The 15988-nt window shown below is 28.0% G+C and overlaps 1 protein-coding gene across 1 annotated transcript; it reads left to right on the plus strand.

The window, feature by feature from the left end:
• The first annotated feature begins 9720 nt into the window (after positions 1–9720).
• Positions 9721–13418, plus strand: LOC103577655 (transcription factor Sox-14). The gene is made up of 2 exons (XM_008558397.1): positions 9721–10234; positions 12542–13418. The coding sequence occupies exons 1-2, from the start codon at positions 10032–10034 to the stop codon at positions 13416–13418; spliced, it is 1080 nt and encodes a 359-aa protein (XP_008556619.1). The 5' UTR covers positions 9721–10031.
• The last annotated feature ends 2570 nt before the right edge of the window (positions 13419–15988 follow it).

Consider the following 15988-nt stretch of genomic DNA (forward strand, 5'->3'; position numbering starts at 1 on the left):
ATGATTAAATTTCTTATCAGAAGCAAGTAGAAAAGTTTAACTTTTAATAATAATAACAATAAATATTTTTCATAGACGAGTAAACAGCAGTGGTTAGATGGAGTATATATGAAGTGTTGACGTCAAGAAGTTAACCATACCACGAAATCTTGATTTTAAGTTTCACAACTAACAAGTGTTATATTTCATCCCGTTAATGTCTTACTAGATAAACTATATAATATTAGATGCGCTCGCGTAATGATTTAATTTAACTTTGGCCCAAGCCACTTCCGTCATTGCTTTCGCTCGCGGGTTTATGAGTTATTAATACGGATCCTTGATGTTATATTAAACAAGATAATAACATTTAATTATGTATACATATACATATACATATATATATTCATACTATACCAAAAAAACTCATTTACGATAAATAGTAAACTAATTAATTTTTTACTTTCTAATCACTATAATTAATTATTTGTGCCGGTAGATTAAATAAATTATAAATGCAAATAAAATTACTTGGATTAATATATTGTTTTCGGAAAGACGTATAATGGTGGGTGGTAGTATGTTATTTATTTATTTAACGATGAATAGACGCGAGAAAAGTAAAATAGGGTGAGACTATAGAAATATAGCTTGCCTGGGGTATACAAACAGCAATATCGGCGATAGCGAATTGTTAGATGACCCCTAAGCGTTATTTTTTTTTTTTTTACTATCAACAATGCATTGTATGTCTATTCTTATATTGTTACTGTTACTATTGTTATTATTATTTTATTTTTTGCTGATCATGCGTTGTTGGATTTAAGTCCAAGTTAAATTCGATTTTTAATCGAGACTCTAAAATTTTTGTTTTACATTTATTTTTTAAATATTAAAAAAAGGGTTACGGTCATACTATTACGGTATTACATCTAACCTCAAAAATAGTGTTAAAATAATACTGGTAGTGGTGTTAACAGATATTTAATACATCGTGAAACGTGTTTCAAATGACTACAAAAAACTATAGTTTCGCTTATGGCCTTAAACATAGCACACATTTGAAACATGTTAAAATAATACATTTGTAACACACTTGGTTTTAGAGTGATAATAGGCCGATTCTTCTTTTTTGTATGGGATGCAAACTAAATCAGCGAGGAAAATAAAAATAAATTATCAATGATTAATTTATCATTTTCAAATCAGTTGTTACCTTAAGAAAAATATCAGAGTCACTATATACATAATTGTAATATTGTTTTCCTAAATATTTAATTTGATAAGTCATTATACAGCTCGCCCTATTTTGAGTGACCAACTTTCCCATGTTTTTCCTACAGACTGTAGATAAACAAAAAAAAAATTTTTCGTTAAAGAATGCTGTCTCATTTTACCCCCTCTCCATTATATATTGCCTGTTGTTTATTATTATTGTTTTTTTTTTATTTTTAGCTTTTTTTTTTTGTATCCCGGGTTTCAATCTTCTATTCTATAACTGACAATTTCAAGAAAATGCGATCACGGAGACGCGAAGCGTCGGAGCATAAAACAGAAGCATATTGGCGTTAAATACGAGTAATATCCATTGCTCATACACTATTTATTCAAAAATAATTGCTTTTACTAAAAGAAGAAAAAATTCATTTATTTAAGGGATAAAAAAATTTGCGAACATGCAATAATATAAACATTGATTTTGTAAAATTATTTTAAAATTTTCTTATATATATAAAGTATACAACGGTATTTGATAAAATATATAATACGTTACTATATATATATTGTATATATTTAGTACATAAGTAAGAGAAATTTTTACGAGGACATTTATTACGATTTAATGTAATAAAAGTCCAATAAAACCTACAGCCGATACTGTAGTTTCTTATTTTATATATATTTTTTATATTCCATATCCCTTAAAATTACAAAAAAATAAAATTCCATTATTTTAAAGCATTATAAATTCATTACTTTCGATAATGAGTAATAAAAAAAAAATAAACCTGCTTTTTTATAATTTTATATATTTCTTTAAAAAAAATGTATATATATATTAGAAAAAGGTAATAATAAAATTTATACAGATGTATGGATGTATATCATAAATATAAATAAAAATGGAAAGCTAGGCCATTAAGAAAGTTGAAAAGTATGACGCATATGGCTGTTTCGAACTGATATCTAAGACACTCAATTCTGTTATTTTACAGTTCGGTATAGATGGGATTTTATACTTTATAGTTTACTTATTTATACTTATATTACTTTAATTCCTTTATCATAAACAATGATCATTATTACTTAATATATAAATATTTGAAAGAATAAATTTTAAGGTTAAGTCAAAATACGGAACAATAATTAACTATTTAGGATCGCACGTGGAAAATATTTCACTATTAATTTTTACATAAAAATGTTAGCTATAATTATTGTATTTATAAACGTTTTTCGGGTGAATGTCACATGTATTTATGGATATATATATATATGTCATGTTTAAAATTTATGTAAGAATCCAGAGCATTTTATAATTCCATTTGGGAATTTATATGATTTTCTATTGAATCCCATTGAGTCGTATGATCTTCAACCAAATTCTTATAGATTCTGATAGGACCCCATAATTTACTTCATGTCCCCCCTCCATTAATCTTTTGGAATCCAACAAGAATGAGTTCCTACTCTCTAAACATAAAAAAGTGATTATTTACTAATTCGGAGAGCCAATCGAACCACTTTTTGGAATTAGTGGTTCGATTTGCACTTTGAATTAGTGAACATTCACTTATTTTCACTAATTCATGATTAAAGAGTATGGAATCCCATTAATCCCTATTACATATTTAGCTGCATTCTAATAAATTATTATAGTGTCTCATAAATTTTCACCTGAATTCTTATTTGCAAATCTCCATGGAGTTATTGACAAAGTAATTTTCTATGGATTCCTATAGGGCTTTATAATTTTCCCCATGGGATCTCCTTACTTGATAGAAAACCCAAAAGAGTTCCTATGCAATCCCATGGATTCCTATGATGAATTCAATCTAATTCTCATAGATTCTTATAGAATCCCATAAATTTATATCTAAATCTGTGCCAAGTTATTGGCAACGAAATTTTTTCCATGGATTCCTATTTATAATATATAGAGCTCCCTAATAATTCATTATACCTGAACTAGTGAAAATTTCACCAATCAATTTTCAGCTATTCATAAATTCATTTTTTCCTTTATGGTGATAAATAAATATTTTAAAAATTTCTAGTCAACTAATCAGTAGAAATATACAAATAGTAATTATTAATTTAAAAAAAAATAACCTGATTTAATAATCAATCGTTTAAGCCCTACTTCTAAAAAAAGTGATTCTGATTACCATTTGGTAAACAAATATATAAGAATATAAAACATAAAATAAAATGTGGTTTTCATGTACAGATAGAAGCTGTTATTGTGGTCGTTGATGCAGATCATTTGATTCTGATCATTGAATTCTAAGGTCGACGTTGGATGGTTTCGTATTTCCTTCTCACTCTCTTTATTACTAAATCACATCCTACCGTCTTCTTCTTTCTCTCCTCCGCTACATTATATATACCCATCTATATATATGTAGGAAGAGAGAGAGAGAGAGAGAGAGAGTAAGACGAGAGTTATATTACGGCAACAAGCATTACGTAGGGTTGCCATCAGGGGGATAGGGTAAATTTAACCCCCTGAGGCCTGTGTACCTAATGGAAACAAGAAATTGCTGCAAACACTATTATTTACAGTTCGTCGCCTCGTAAATATCATGGCGTCCATCGTTTACTATAAACTCCTGTCTAAACTCTCTAAAGAGTAAAGAGATTGTCAATTCAAAAGCCATTTGCCACCTAGTTTACTTATTCTTATTTTATTATTTAAATAATTACAACAAGAAAAATAATACGTTATTTATTATTTTTATTAAAAAAATATATATATATTTTTTCAACATTATTTTTTTTAAGTTTATCTAAAGTGTCTTTTTACACTTTATCCCGATAAATGAAAAGAAAGCATTGACAAGTGTTTAGATTGGATTATTGTTGGATTAATTCTTAAATAAATAAAATGTGAATTAAAACTTTAGCTTTAGATTGTTTTTATATTTATTTGACTATTGTTTTTTTTTTTTTTTTTTTTTGACACCTAAGGCCATTTTTTTTGTAACTGCGTATTTGAACTCATTAATGATATTCTAAGTATCATGTTTAATATTCTGACATATCCGAGCGGGATAGAAAATAATTTTTGACCTGAAATTTTCATGATAATGTCACGGACCGATTTCCCCCTTTTTCTGGGACATGTTTCTAATTATTATTCAAAACACTTTTATTATTATAGAAAATTAGCGTTTGAGGTCAAAATGCCATATTATGGATTATAAAGTGACTTTTTTTTCTTTTTTATTTTTTTGGGGTCCGTCATGCCTCAGATATCTCGTATTACTATTAAATTTGATTAATATACAAACTCATAAAAATATTTTTATATTTTGACAAGACAAACTTTCTTTTGAAGAATTTTCTAGGGAGTCCATCATGTCCCGGGGCGTTCATTATGCCCCGATCTTCCATATCTATATATATAAATTTCATACATCAAAAAATTCTTTCTAGTCCTAAGAAAATTTTTGTTTCCATTTTATGCTGCGAAATTTTCCTTATAAGGGAGTGTGAATAGTATTTAAAAAATCGCTTCGAAATTTGGGGGATTCTACGGTTTCCGTGGCGCCGCCAAATGACCGTGAATTTAAATAGAAATCAACAAAATAAGACTTTTTTTAAGAATACAATTTTTTCGATATCTCGCTTAGTTTTTGAGAGAAGTGAATTTATTTTTTTTTTATTTTTTTCCGAAAACTACATTTAAAGATGAAAATTTTGGAAAAAAAACATCTGAATTAGTCCATTTTTGAATAAGTTACAGCTATTTGAAAAAAAGCCTTATTTCGTCAAGTTCTGCAAGAATTGCCACGAAAATCGTAGACTTCTCGAAATTTGAATCGAACAATTCGAAGATTAAAAAATTGCGAACCTAAAAATTATTGGATTTAGGAAAAAAATTAAAATTTCATAATTATTATTAATGTTATTTATATAGTCGCTGATTTGTTTCGATCAGATTCTATTTTTCCATAATTAATAAAGTAAATAAAAAATTTTCTACTGTCCATTTTACCTCTTCTATTAAAAATTGTGAATATCTAATGAATGATAAAATATTCAGTATTCATGAAATAAAAAAAAAGTTAAACTTTGTTATTAAGCTGAAAGGGATTAGTTAGCGTAAATACCAACAGTTGCCGCATTTTTATCTCTGATTACTGTTTCTTGAGAAAGTTAATTTTATTACCAACAAGTCAACTTATGTTGTATATATATAAACTTTTATAAGTTTCATTTAACGTATATAAATGTAAACATATATTTTATATACATTTGTTCCTCATACTTATTTAACATTTTTATGCAACTACAAGAAGCTCTGAATCTAGAAGATGATGAATGAGATGGAGTATGAGAAGATGAAGAAGTAGATATTTAAGATGCTTTCTGACACAACGAGCTTACAATTTATCATAACAATATTCTCATGATTTTCTTCGTACACTCATTGCTGAATGTCAACTAATTTTTGTTTACATTTAGATTCACTATTTATAAATATTTTTAAAAATACATAACACTTATTGTTCATCGTAAGCTTATTGATAATTTTTAATAATATCTCAAAATTAATGTATCTCATTATGACTTTTATGATCAAATATATATGTAAGTGAGGGTTATATATATGCGTACAAAAAATATTACTACATGAAATGAAAAATAAAGCAACTATCACATTCCTGCATAGTACTTGGTCCGTAGAAATAAAATTTTGTAAATATTAATGTATCATATTTTATAGTAAGTCACACTATATTTTAATGTGATGCATCCTTTGTTACCGATACATTATTTTCGAGTAATGTGTTTGCTATTTTAACCCTTGAATTCATATTGAGGAATGCAGCTTACTTAATATTCTAATGGCTGAACGTCATGCACCTTTGTCTTAAAAAAAAAAAATCTATGCATTGAAAACAGGCGTATCTTAATTAAACGAACTAAAATTTCACAAGTATTTTTCAAATTATTTTTCCAGTAATCCCCATACGATGATGCATCGCATAATACATATTCTTTTCAATATAAATAATAAATCATGCATTTAAGGGTTAAGATACCCTAGTAGGATTCTTAAGAAAATCTTACGTTATGGATCTTCAGTTTTTAGCAGGTCTGCATCATCAGTCTTGGATAAATCTGAAAGTAAGATACGTTGTAAATAAATACTTTATCTATGTATTCTCAAAATTTGAATATGACCCACCGTCTAGTTTTTTAGAAAAAAAGATTTAAAAATGACGTTTTTAAAGTTCTTATACACAGGCCCTTATACAGAAAAGATATTTTATAATTTTTTTAACCAGTCTCGCTGCGTGGAGCGGAATCTACGCAGCACTGTAATAATTACCGAGTTTAGTAGTTGTTGTTTCATTGTAACGATGTCAGCGCCACCGCCACTCACCAGTGGAATTATTTAAAAATACTTTTTGGTTAATCTGTACACACTCTGATCAGTATGGATAATTTCTCCGATTCTTTTTTATTTATCAATTGTATATTTTTATATAAATATATTAAACTTTAAATTTATGTATTTTTGTATTTATGACTCGAGAAAATATACTTTTAATAAATTATAATAATTTTTTTAATTTTAATATTCTTTTGGCAACATAATAATATTTACCGTGCGGTATAGATGTACATAAGTACTTTGTCACTAATTTCAAAGTGACATCAAGCGATAATTTTTATTACTATGTTGTAGCATAATAATTACTATGCTGTAGTGTAATAATTTATGTAACAGAAATATCACTTTTCCCACTTTATACTGCGGAACATTTCTCTCCGTGTATTAAAATAACTTAGACAATAAACATCAAATAATTTTTTTTCTTGTCAAAATTTCGATATGGTCACTCTACTTGGGGTAGTCAAATTACTTTTTTTCTAGACTGTAGATAAATATTAACGAAAAATATTTTTCGTTTTACGAACGAAAAATTATTTTTTTTTTTTTTGGTAAAAAGTGATATCTCATTTTGCCTCAGTCTCTACTACATGTATTTCTAAAAATATATAGCCGATAAATTTGATTTAAAATAGACAAATAAATGCATATTGTTATCTATAATTCAACTAATTTAGCATATTCACTTGAATAAACGTACACTACAAAACAGCATGTCGTCATATCAAAATAGAATACGCTACAATAAGTTATTGGTGAGTGAACAGAAAATGGGGGGTAGTATTTTATACAGTTCCGTTGGGTTACACACTATGAATACATCAACAGTCACCAAGTGTGTGCTCGGAATATCATTCTCACTAGATCAAAAACACATTTTATTTATAATTTATATTTTATCTTTTATTTTTAAAATTCGATCTCTGCATACTTTCAATCAACCCCTTTAATTACACTATTGTGGCTTGACAAAATTACAAGCATTGATTGCGTGTATTTATTATCTTATTTTTGGCATCATAGTTAATAATTTTCAAAAATTTATTTGCTGGTTACTAAAAGTAATAAAGTAATTTTAAAAAATGATGACTAAATTTTGTTGTTAATTTAAAATTTTCAAGATCTACGGGATTTTAAGGGGATGTAAGGACTATGAAATTGTATATATTGACTGTTGAGAATATATAGTGAAGAGTTTATTGAAGTAGTGTAGAGTGGAAGCATTTTGTTACAGAGAACGGGGTGTCGGACGTTTATGACCCGCTCCCCTTTTCGTCTGTTCGTCGATGAATGGTATAATCAGTGGTCGCGTGGCGTCTCATCCCCATGTGATATATACATTCACGCCCCTACTATCATCATCAAATTTTCGAGGGTGAAAAACGATAAATAGAAGAGTTTTAAAAAATTTAAAGCCCAAAAATTCTATTTTTTATTCAAGAATTGCAAGTACTAAGACTGAGTCTTGCTGCAGATAATAGTGAAGAGCTTTAAATTTCAAGTTTTGTGCAGACTTTCAAAAAAACTATGTTTTATCTAGTATCTAAAAACTTGTTCAAGTTAACCAATGGCTCGTTGACAAAATTACTTATGCCATTTTTGAGAAAATCTTTCGCAAGTAATGCGTGAGTATGTCTTTAACAAAATTCTTGTGCAAGTTTTGCTCAAGAAAGGCGTAAGTGGTTTTGTCAACGAGCCATGTGTAATATATCTGCAGTATTATTTCGTACGATAACATGTGCTAGTAGTACAAAAATCTTGACTTTGAAGCTTGCATAAATATCTTGTGATAGATCGATAGATTTATAAAGACGTAGGCTCATAAAGATTTTCCGCAAGACGCTTTTACAAAACTAACACAAGACTGCTACTAAATTGTCTTACGTGTGTCGTCTTATGCAACTCTATGTAGTAACTATCAAAAATTTTAGTGATCAGTGTCTTGACCAGCAACTTATAGAAATTGTTGCATGGGCTACAATAAAGGTTATGTTGTAATTTTAGCATTGGCCATGTGCGATAACAGCGGTAAATATTTAAATTCTATTGCCTACTCTGTAAAAATTTTTTTTATGAAAATGGTATCCCATGACTTTACATGGTCTGCTCAGTGTGAAATATCAAGCGGCTTATTTTTAACAGGTTATGAATGTTTTTTTTTACACCGTTTGGAATTATCAACTCAAATATTGTCCGATAATATAATCAGTAGTCAAAAATTATCAAATATCATATAGATTGTAGCCAAAATTTAACACCGTACGTCGCGTAACTTTCACACCAGCAGTGTTGAAAATTTTAACACCACACCAGAATCAAAATTTTTCACAGTGTATGCGACACAAGACTCCATATCATTCTTTTTCTTTTGTCTTTATTCTTGTGGTGAAAGTAATAATTTCCACTACCATGGTAATTATTATCAGATCAGTAATGATTACCATTCTATCTACCCTAGTCGCAATCTTTTTCCATTTTAAATCAGTCTCTAGTTTATAGTTTCTTCAAGATTTTGACTGGTTGCTACTGCAGAGACAGTATCGCTTTCCATTCCTGTAAAAATAGGTCTTGTAACTATGTGGAATATTAATAATTACCATTCCCTTCTTCGTTACCGAGTATCTAATGAAAAAATTTGAATACTTCTACTGAAAATTATTATAAAAAGTCTTTGCAATTTTACATTATTTCAATTTCTGTTCTAAATCATTGAAAAATTTCAGGATCTAGTTCCAATAATTTATAGAACACATTTGATGTATAAATGAAGAATGCTTAAAGAAATGTATACTGCCGAAGTAGTAGTATCAGTAGTAGTAGTAGTAGTAGTAGTAGTAGTAGTAGTAGTAGTAGTAGTAGTAGTAGTATAAGTACAAGTATGTAGTAGTAAATTGATAAACCCACACCTGTTGCACAACCTGGTACTTGACAGTCGTAATATAACGCCGCCATGTCTTGGTAAAGAGCCAATGGTGTTCAAGTATTAACAATACTCCGTGGTGGGAAGAAATAGTTAAATCTGATTGGCTTACTAAACTCACCCTCAACTCCTTTCCGGATTTTTCCCCTCTGATGTATTCCTTCATAGAGTTGGTTAACGCGATAGTAAAGCGTTAAGTCAAACCGAAAAGGTTCATGTGCTGATGACAACGCGATTTCATTTCCACTTGTCACTTAGCCACGGCATCGTCACTTTATTTAACGGCACCAAAATTATAACCAAATAAGTCATTTCAAAACGTTAATAATAACAAAATTTTTCAGTTAATTGGTGAAGTGATTAACAATTAAGTCAAACGTTTGTTTACATTTTTGAATTAACTGTAAGCTTAATAATTGTTGTTATTATGTGATCAAGTGTGTTAACTGAAATAATGTTAATAGTGTTAATATTTAATAATAGTAATTTGTTACCTGTTACAAAATGTCGACAAAAACAATAAACAATGAGCATATTAAACGGCCGATGAATGCGTTTATGGTATGGTCACGAGGACAAAGACGTAAAATGGCACAAGAAAATCCTAAAATGCATAATTCGGAAATATCTAAGCGATTAGGGGCTGAATGGAAACAACTTAGTGAATCCGACAAAAGGCCGTTTATTGATGAGGCTAAAAGATTGAGGTAAATATTACTGGTTATATATATATATATATATATATCTATTTTTATATTGATAGCACATGGGAGATTGGAATCAATTTAGATTGAAATAAAAAATATCCGCTTTAAATGGGCTGCTATAGAATTTTAAATGTCATACATTAGTTTTTTCTGGGGTATGTATTAGTGAATTATATAAAATCAACTTTTATGGCAAGGAAGCTCGTAAAATAAAAAACAGGATGATAAGTCGTTTCGTGTGAATGTTTCAAATATATATATATATATATATATATATATATATATATATATATATATATATAGAGGGAGAGAGAGAGAGTCGAAAACGACGGCGTTCCGTTGAAGCCACGCTGTCAGTGGCTTAACGTAATCTGTCCGTTCGTTCACGGCAACTCACAATGTGGCCCTCGAGATAACAAATAAAGCTCTATTGTCGCAATTGTGTGGATTTAAAAGGATTTTCACCGGCTCCCTTCGGCCCTGCACATCATCACACTGTCTCTTGTCCGTTCCGATGATATTCTTTCTCATTCTTTAGCTTAAAACACACTCATATCCACATATGAGCTTAAACAATCTCATATCTTTGGTTACACGCGTTATAATAACTCTAATTATATTACGTTTTATGATAAATAATTGGCTGTAAAGTCAGAAGGTCTTTTCAAATTTTGTATATCAAAATTAAGAATTTTTGTTTTTTATGTTTTCATTGTAATAGCATTGGTGTTAATTTAGGCGTTTTTGTATGATAAAAAATATATGAGGTAAAATGGTTTGAGTAATTGATAATAAGGACACGTAAAAATTTTTATGACGGAAGAAATTTTTTTTGCCCTATTTATTTATATTTTTTTGAATTTTTGCTGAAAAAAAAAAAATTTTAATACTGACCCAGTCTTATTTTAAAAGTAATATATATTTTTTGTCATATAAAAGCTTTAAAACAAATTCAGTGATTATATGTGAAAAAAAATTTTTGACTTTTAGCTGTAATGACCCTTAAATAAAACCAAGAAAATTTATTTTTAAAATCTTTTATAATCTGCGTATACTTTATTCACGTGTTTTGTTATTTACTTTTTCAAGTATCCCGCGTTTTTATACAATGCAGTTTTTTTTTTTTTGTAGTGCCTATTGATCTATTTTATTGAATGTCATATATGCGTGTCAATAAATTATGTACCATTGACTGCAAAGAATGTGAATGTTTATTCTACAGAGCAATAGTATTATTATCGACTTTTCATTGAAAACATGTGAGAACACATATAATGCTTGAAAAATTGTATCATACTTATGAATCACTACATATAAGTTGCAAATATTTGTAATTATATTGTTTAGTATCTAAGGGGTGATGAGAAAATCCCCGATTCATACTATAGAGAAATTCATATAGATTCCTTTGATTTTTCCAACGGGTTTTGTAAAAATCTATAAGTCACCTTTTTTAGATTTTCATAGATTGCGATAGATTTTAATAAAGATGAAAACAGATTTCGATCAAGATCTTTGTAAATTTCTGTATAGATTCTCCGAAATTCCTCTCTAGAATTTTCATTCAAATTTTTAAAGATTTCTAAAAAGTTCCATCTAGAAGATCATGAAGTCTTTTCTCTAATTTCCATCTTAATTCTGATGTATTTCTATAGATTTTTATTTGAAATCTTATGAATCCTTATTGGGGATGATCATCAAGATTTTCATAAATCCCAAAAAATTTCAAGCTAGAATCTCATAGATTCTTATCTAAAATTCTCATCTGGATTCTGATACATTTCTATAGATTTTTGTCCAGAATTTTATAGATTCTTGTTTGTGATTTCCATCAAGATTTCCAAAAATTCCTAAGAATTTCTATCTAGAATTTCATGGATATTTATAATTTTCATCTAAATTCTGATGCATTTTTATAGATTTTTATTCAGAATCTCATGGATTCTTGTTCAGGATTCCCATCAATATTTTCATGAATTTATTTCCATTCTATCGAAAATTTATTAGTCCCTTTTCGGAATTATCGTTACCTAAAATCAATTTCATAAAATTTAACAAAGTTTCTTACGATTTTATGGTATTCTACAAATTTTCATCTAGCACCATAGCATATCCAGAATTTCCATGGCATTCTATAGAATTTCCTTTACATCTATCCCGATTTCCAGAATAGTCAACATAACTTCAATTTAGGCCATTTCATCTTTTCAAACATATTGCATATTTCCATAACCAAACCATATATATATATATACCCTTACCATACATAGCAAACTATAAAAATAAAAAAGTGAATATTAATTTCAGAACTCTGCATATGAAAGAACACCCAGACTACAAATACCGGCCGCGAAGAAAACCAAAATCATTAATGAAGAAAGAAAACAAATTCGGATTTACTCTATCGCCATTGATATCGTCCAGTGACATCAACGGATTATCCCGAGGACTATTGCCACCATTATCAGCAACCCTACCATCAGCTCACCATCAGCATCACCAGCATCACCATCATTCTCTTTTGAATCACGATGATTTAAAAATACCGCGTTTTTTTCCTTCATTTCCTTACTCTCTGTATCCAATCCAGCCGACGAAATTGAGTGACAGTATCAATAATAGCAATAAGTTAGCTGCCGATTTAACTTTTCAAGCAATTTATCACAGCGGTACATTATACGCAAGTCATCATGCTGTAAGTACATGGCCAACGAATTTATCAGCGTCTCCAACAACACCAACACCAACAACATGTTTGCAAGCAAATTGTAATTGTTCGTCACCCCAATCACCAAATCCTGATAATCAAATAATAAATAAAGACAGCAAACGTATTTACTTACCGTCATTTATTAACAATAATAGTGATAATAATAAAAATAATGATGATTCAATAGATCTAATAAATAGTCCATTGAAACTCGATGATGATATTAATGGTGATAATAATTTAAACGATGGATTTATCAAAACTGATGATAAAATAAAAGATTGTAATGAAGCTACAGGATTAATAAATGATAATAAAAATGAATTTATTGAACGTTTCGACAATAAAGTATTTTCCAGTAGTAGCAGCAGTAGTACGAGTAGTTTAAATAATACTCAAGATAGCAATAATTTATTTTCAGTTAAAAATTTAACGTCTAATTCAACAACAATTCAACGTAATCATGTTATTTGAAGACCACTTCCGGTTCTCCCAGATTTAAATTTCCGGGGGAACCTGGTGTCGAATTGGACACCCCCTGATTGGTGGAGAATTGATCCGTTAATTACACCAATTAATCGTACAACTGTTGCTACTGCGCCGGCTGTTACGTCATCGGCAAATTTTAGTAATACGACGTCATCAACTATTTCGACGGGTAATAATATTTACAGAAATGATATTGATGATGAACGATAAATTTTTTTCTGCCGTATGTAGTAATAGAGATATTTTTTTATTGTTATTATTATTAGATAGTGTTTAATGGAATTTATTTGTTGGATTTTTTTATTGATTTTAGTTGATTGGAATTAAGTCTTAGGAAAGTACTGAGTAAATTCAATAATTGCTTAATGGAATAAAATTAGTTTAAATGGAATTTATAAAGCCGAAATTTACGGGAGCTGATAATTGAAAGTTAATGTAAGAAGAATTTTTTTTTGTTATTTCAGATCTAATATTTATGGAATGAAAATCTAATAAATTTAATGGAATTCTATTAAAAATTAGACATCTATTAGATTTTCAATGGATCCAGATAAAAAAGTTCATTATGATTTATTAGGCCTAATATTGTTAGAATTAGATTTGGATAGATTTAATAGAATTCTAATAAAAATAAAAAATCTATTAGATTTTTAATAGATTCTGATAAAATAAATTTATTGTTGCTTATTAAATCTGATAGTATTTAAATGGAAATCTTAAATAAAATGGAATTCAAATGGAAAATTCGAAATCTATTAAAATCTATCGAGATCTTAAAATAGTATTCCAATAAATTTGTTAGAATCAAAATTTGATTAAATCTAATAAGACCTTAAAATAGAATTCTAATAAATTTGTTAGAATCAAAATTTGAGATCGAAAAATTAATTGGAAAAAATTTGATAATGCCAAATTCAAATTTTATACTCTATTGAATATTAGATCTGACTTTTTTCCACAAACCTAGCAATGAATTAATTAAATTCTTTATTTATAAAATTGATAAACTCATGATTTTTCAAATGTAAATAATGGCCATAAATTTTATTTTTCTCTACTTAATGTTATTGCACATCCGTGTTATTTTATTTGAATTCTATATAATTATTATTTCAATTAATTATTTACTATATTAATAAGGCTTTTTGTAGCATTAAAAAAAGGTGCTGCATTATATATGTAATTACAATGCAAAAAAAAAAAATTTAATGTAAACAATAATAAAATAATTAAATCTTATTGAACTGTCTGTATATATGCATAATATATAGTATTAATATATATGTGATTATAATTTATAAAAGTGTATAATTTTTTCACTTAAATACTTAACGCACTAATATATAAAATATAAATTGCACAGAAAAAAATGAAAATTACTGCTAATGAAATATAATTATTTAAAAATTTTATTTTTAATTTTATTTTTAGAAATAATTTATGATATTTGTTATTAATATATATTATATATTACAATTGTATTTTAAAAAATATGTACATATAAATAATTAAATTTTTTTTTTAAACACAATTGACTTTTAATTTTATGTATAGGTGTAAACATATATATTTAGATATTTTCGACCACTTATTAGACCATATACGATCATATTAGCCGTTTTACTATTGGTTTTAACAATATCTGATATCAGATATGATTATGCACGATCAGATAAACATTAAAATCATCGTATATACTACAAAATTCACATGTTTACATTTTTTCAACATTTCTAAGCACATATATGATTAATTTTACCTTATTACTGGCGACATTATTAATATCTGATATCATATAGGATCACATAGCCTCCTGAATCATCATATATGCTACAGAATCAACGAATATTTATTATCTTCAATCATTTATACGACCATCTGCAATCAATTTTACTGTTTTAAGGTTCGCATCATTAATATCTGATATCAGATACTATCGACTATGATCAGATATTCATTCATCATCTCATTTAACCTTCAAAAAACTCTATATGGTAATTTGGACCCTTTTATGGTTGGCAAATATAAAATTTTATATCAGATATATTCATATACGATCATATAACCATTGAAATCATCATATATATCATAAAATTCATATGTTTCACATTTTGTAACACTTATAAGTTCGTATATGACCCTTTTAACTTCTGACTGTATACATGAACAATATTTCATGTCAGATACCATCATATACGATCATATAGTCATTAAAATCGTCATGTTCATTATAAAATCTTCATAATAATTATTTTTGAGCATTTATAAGATCATAGATGCCTTCAGATATCATCATATATTGTTATACTTTCGGAATTTTACATTTTTAATGATGTTAAATGCTTATACAAGGTGTCTTCTATCCAGGAAAGTTACAATCTTTAGTGTGATTCATATATATATAGATATGCAATTTTTTGTTGATTATTTGATATTTTGCGACATCTTGGGAGCTAGCTAGAGAACCCGCGAACGAGAGTGAGTTTTATTTCTGATAAGCAGAGCCAAAAGAGTCATGACGGAGGTATAGTTAGAGGTTGGCATAGTGTGGCACA

The sequence above is a fragment of the Microplitis demolitor genome, chromosome 6 (genome assembly GCF_026212275.2).
Source record: "Microplitis demolitor isolate Queensland-Clemson2020A chromosome 6, iyMicDemo2.1a, whole genome shotgun sequence".
Classification (NCBI taxonomy): Eukaryota; Metazoa; Arthropoda; class Insecta; order Hymenoptera; family Braconidae; genus Microplitis; species Microplitis demolitor.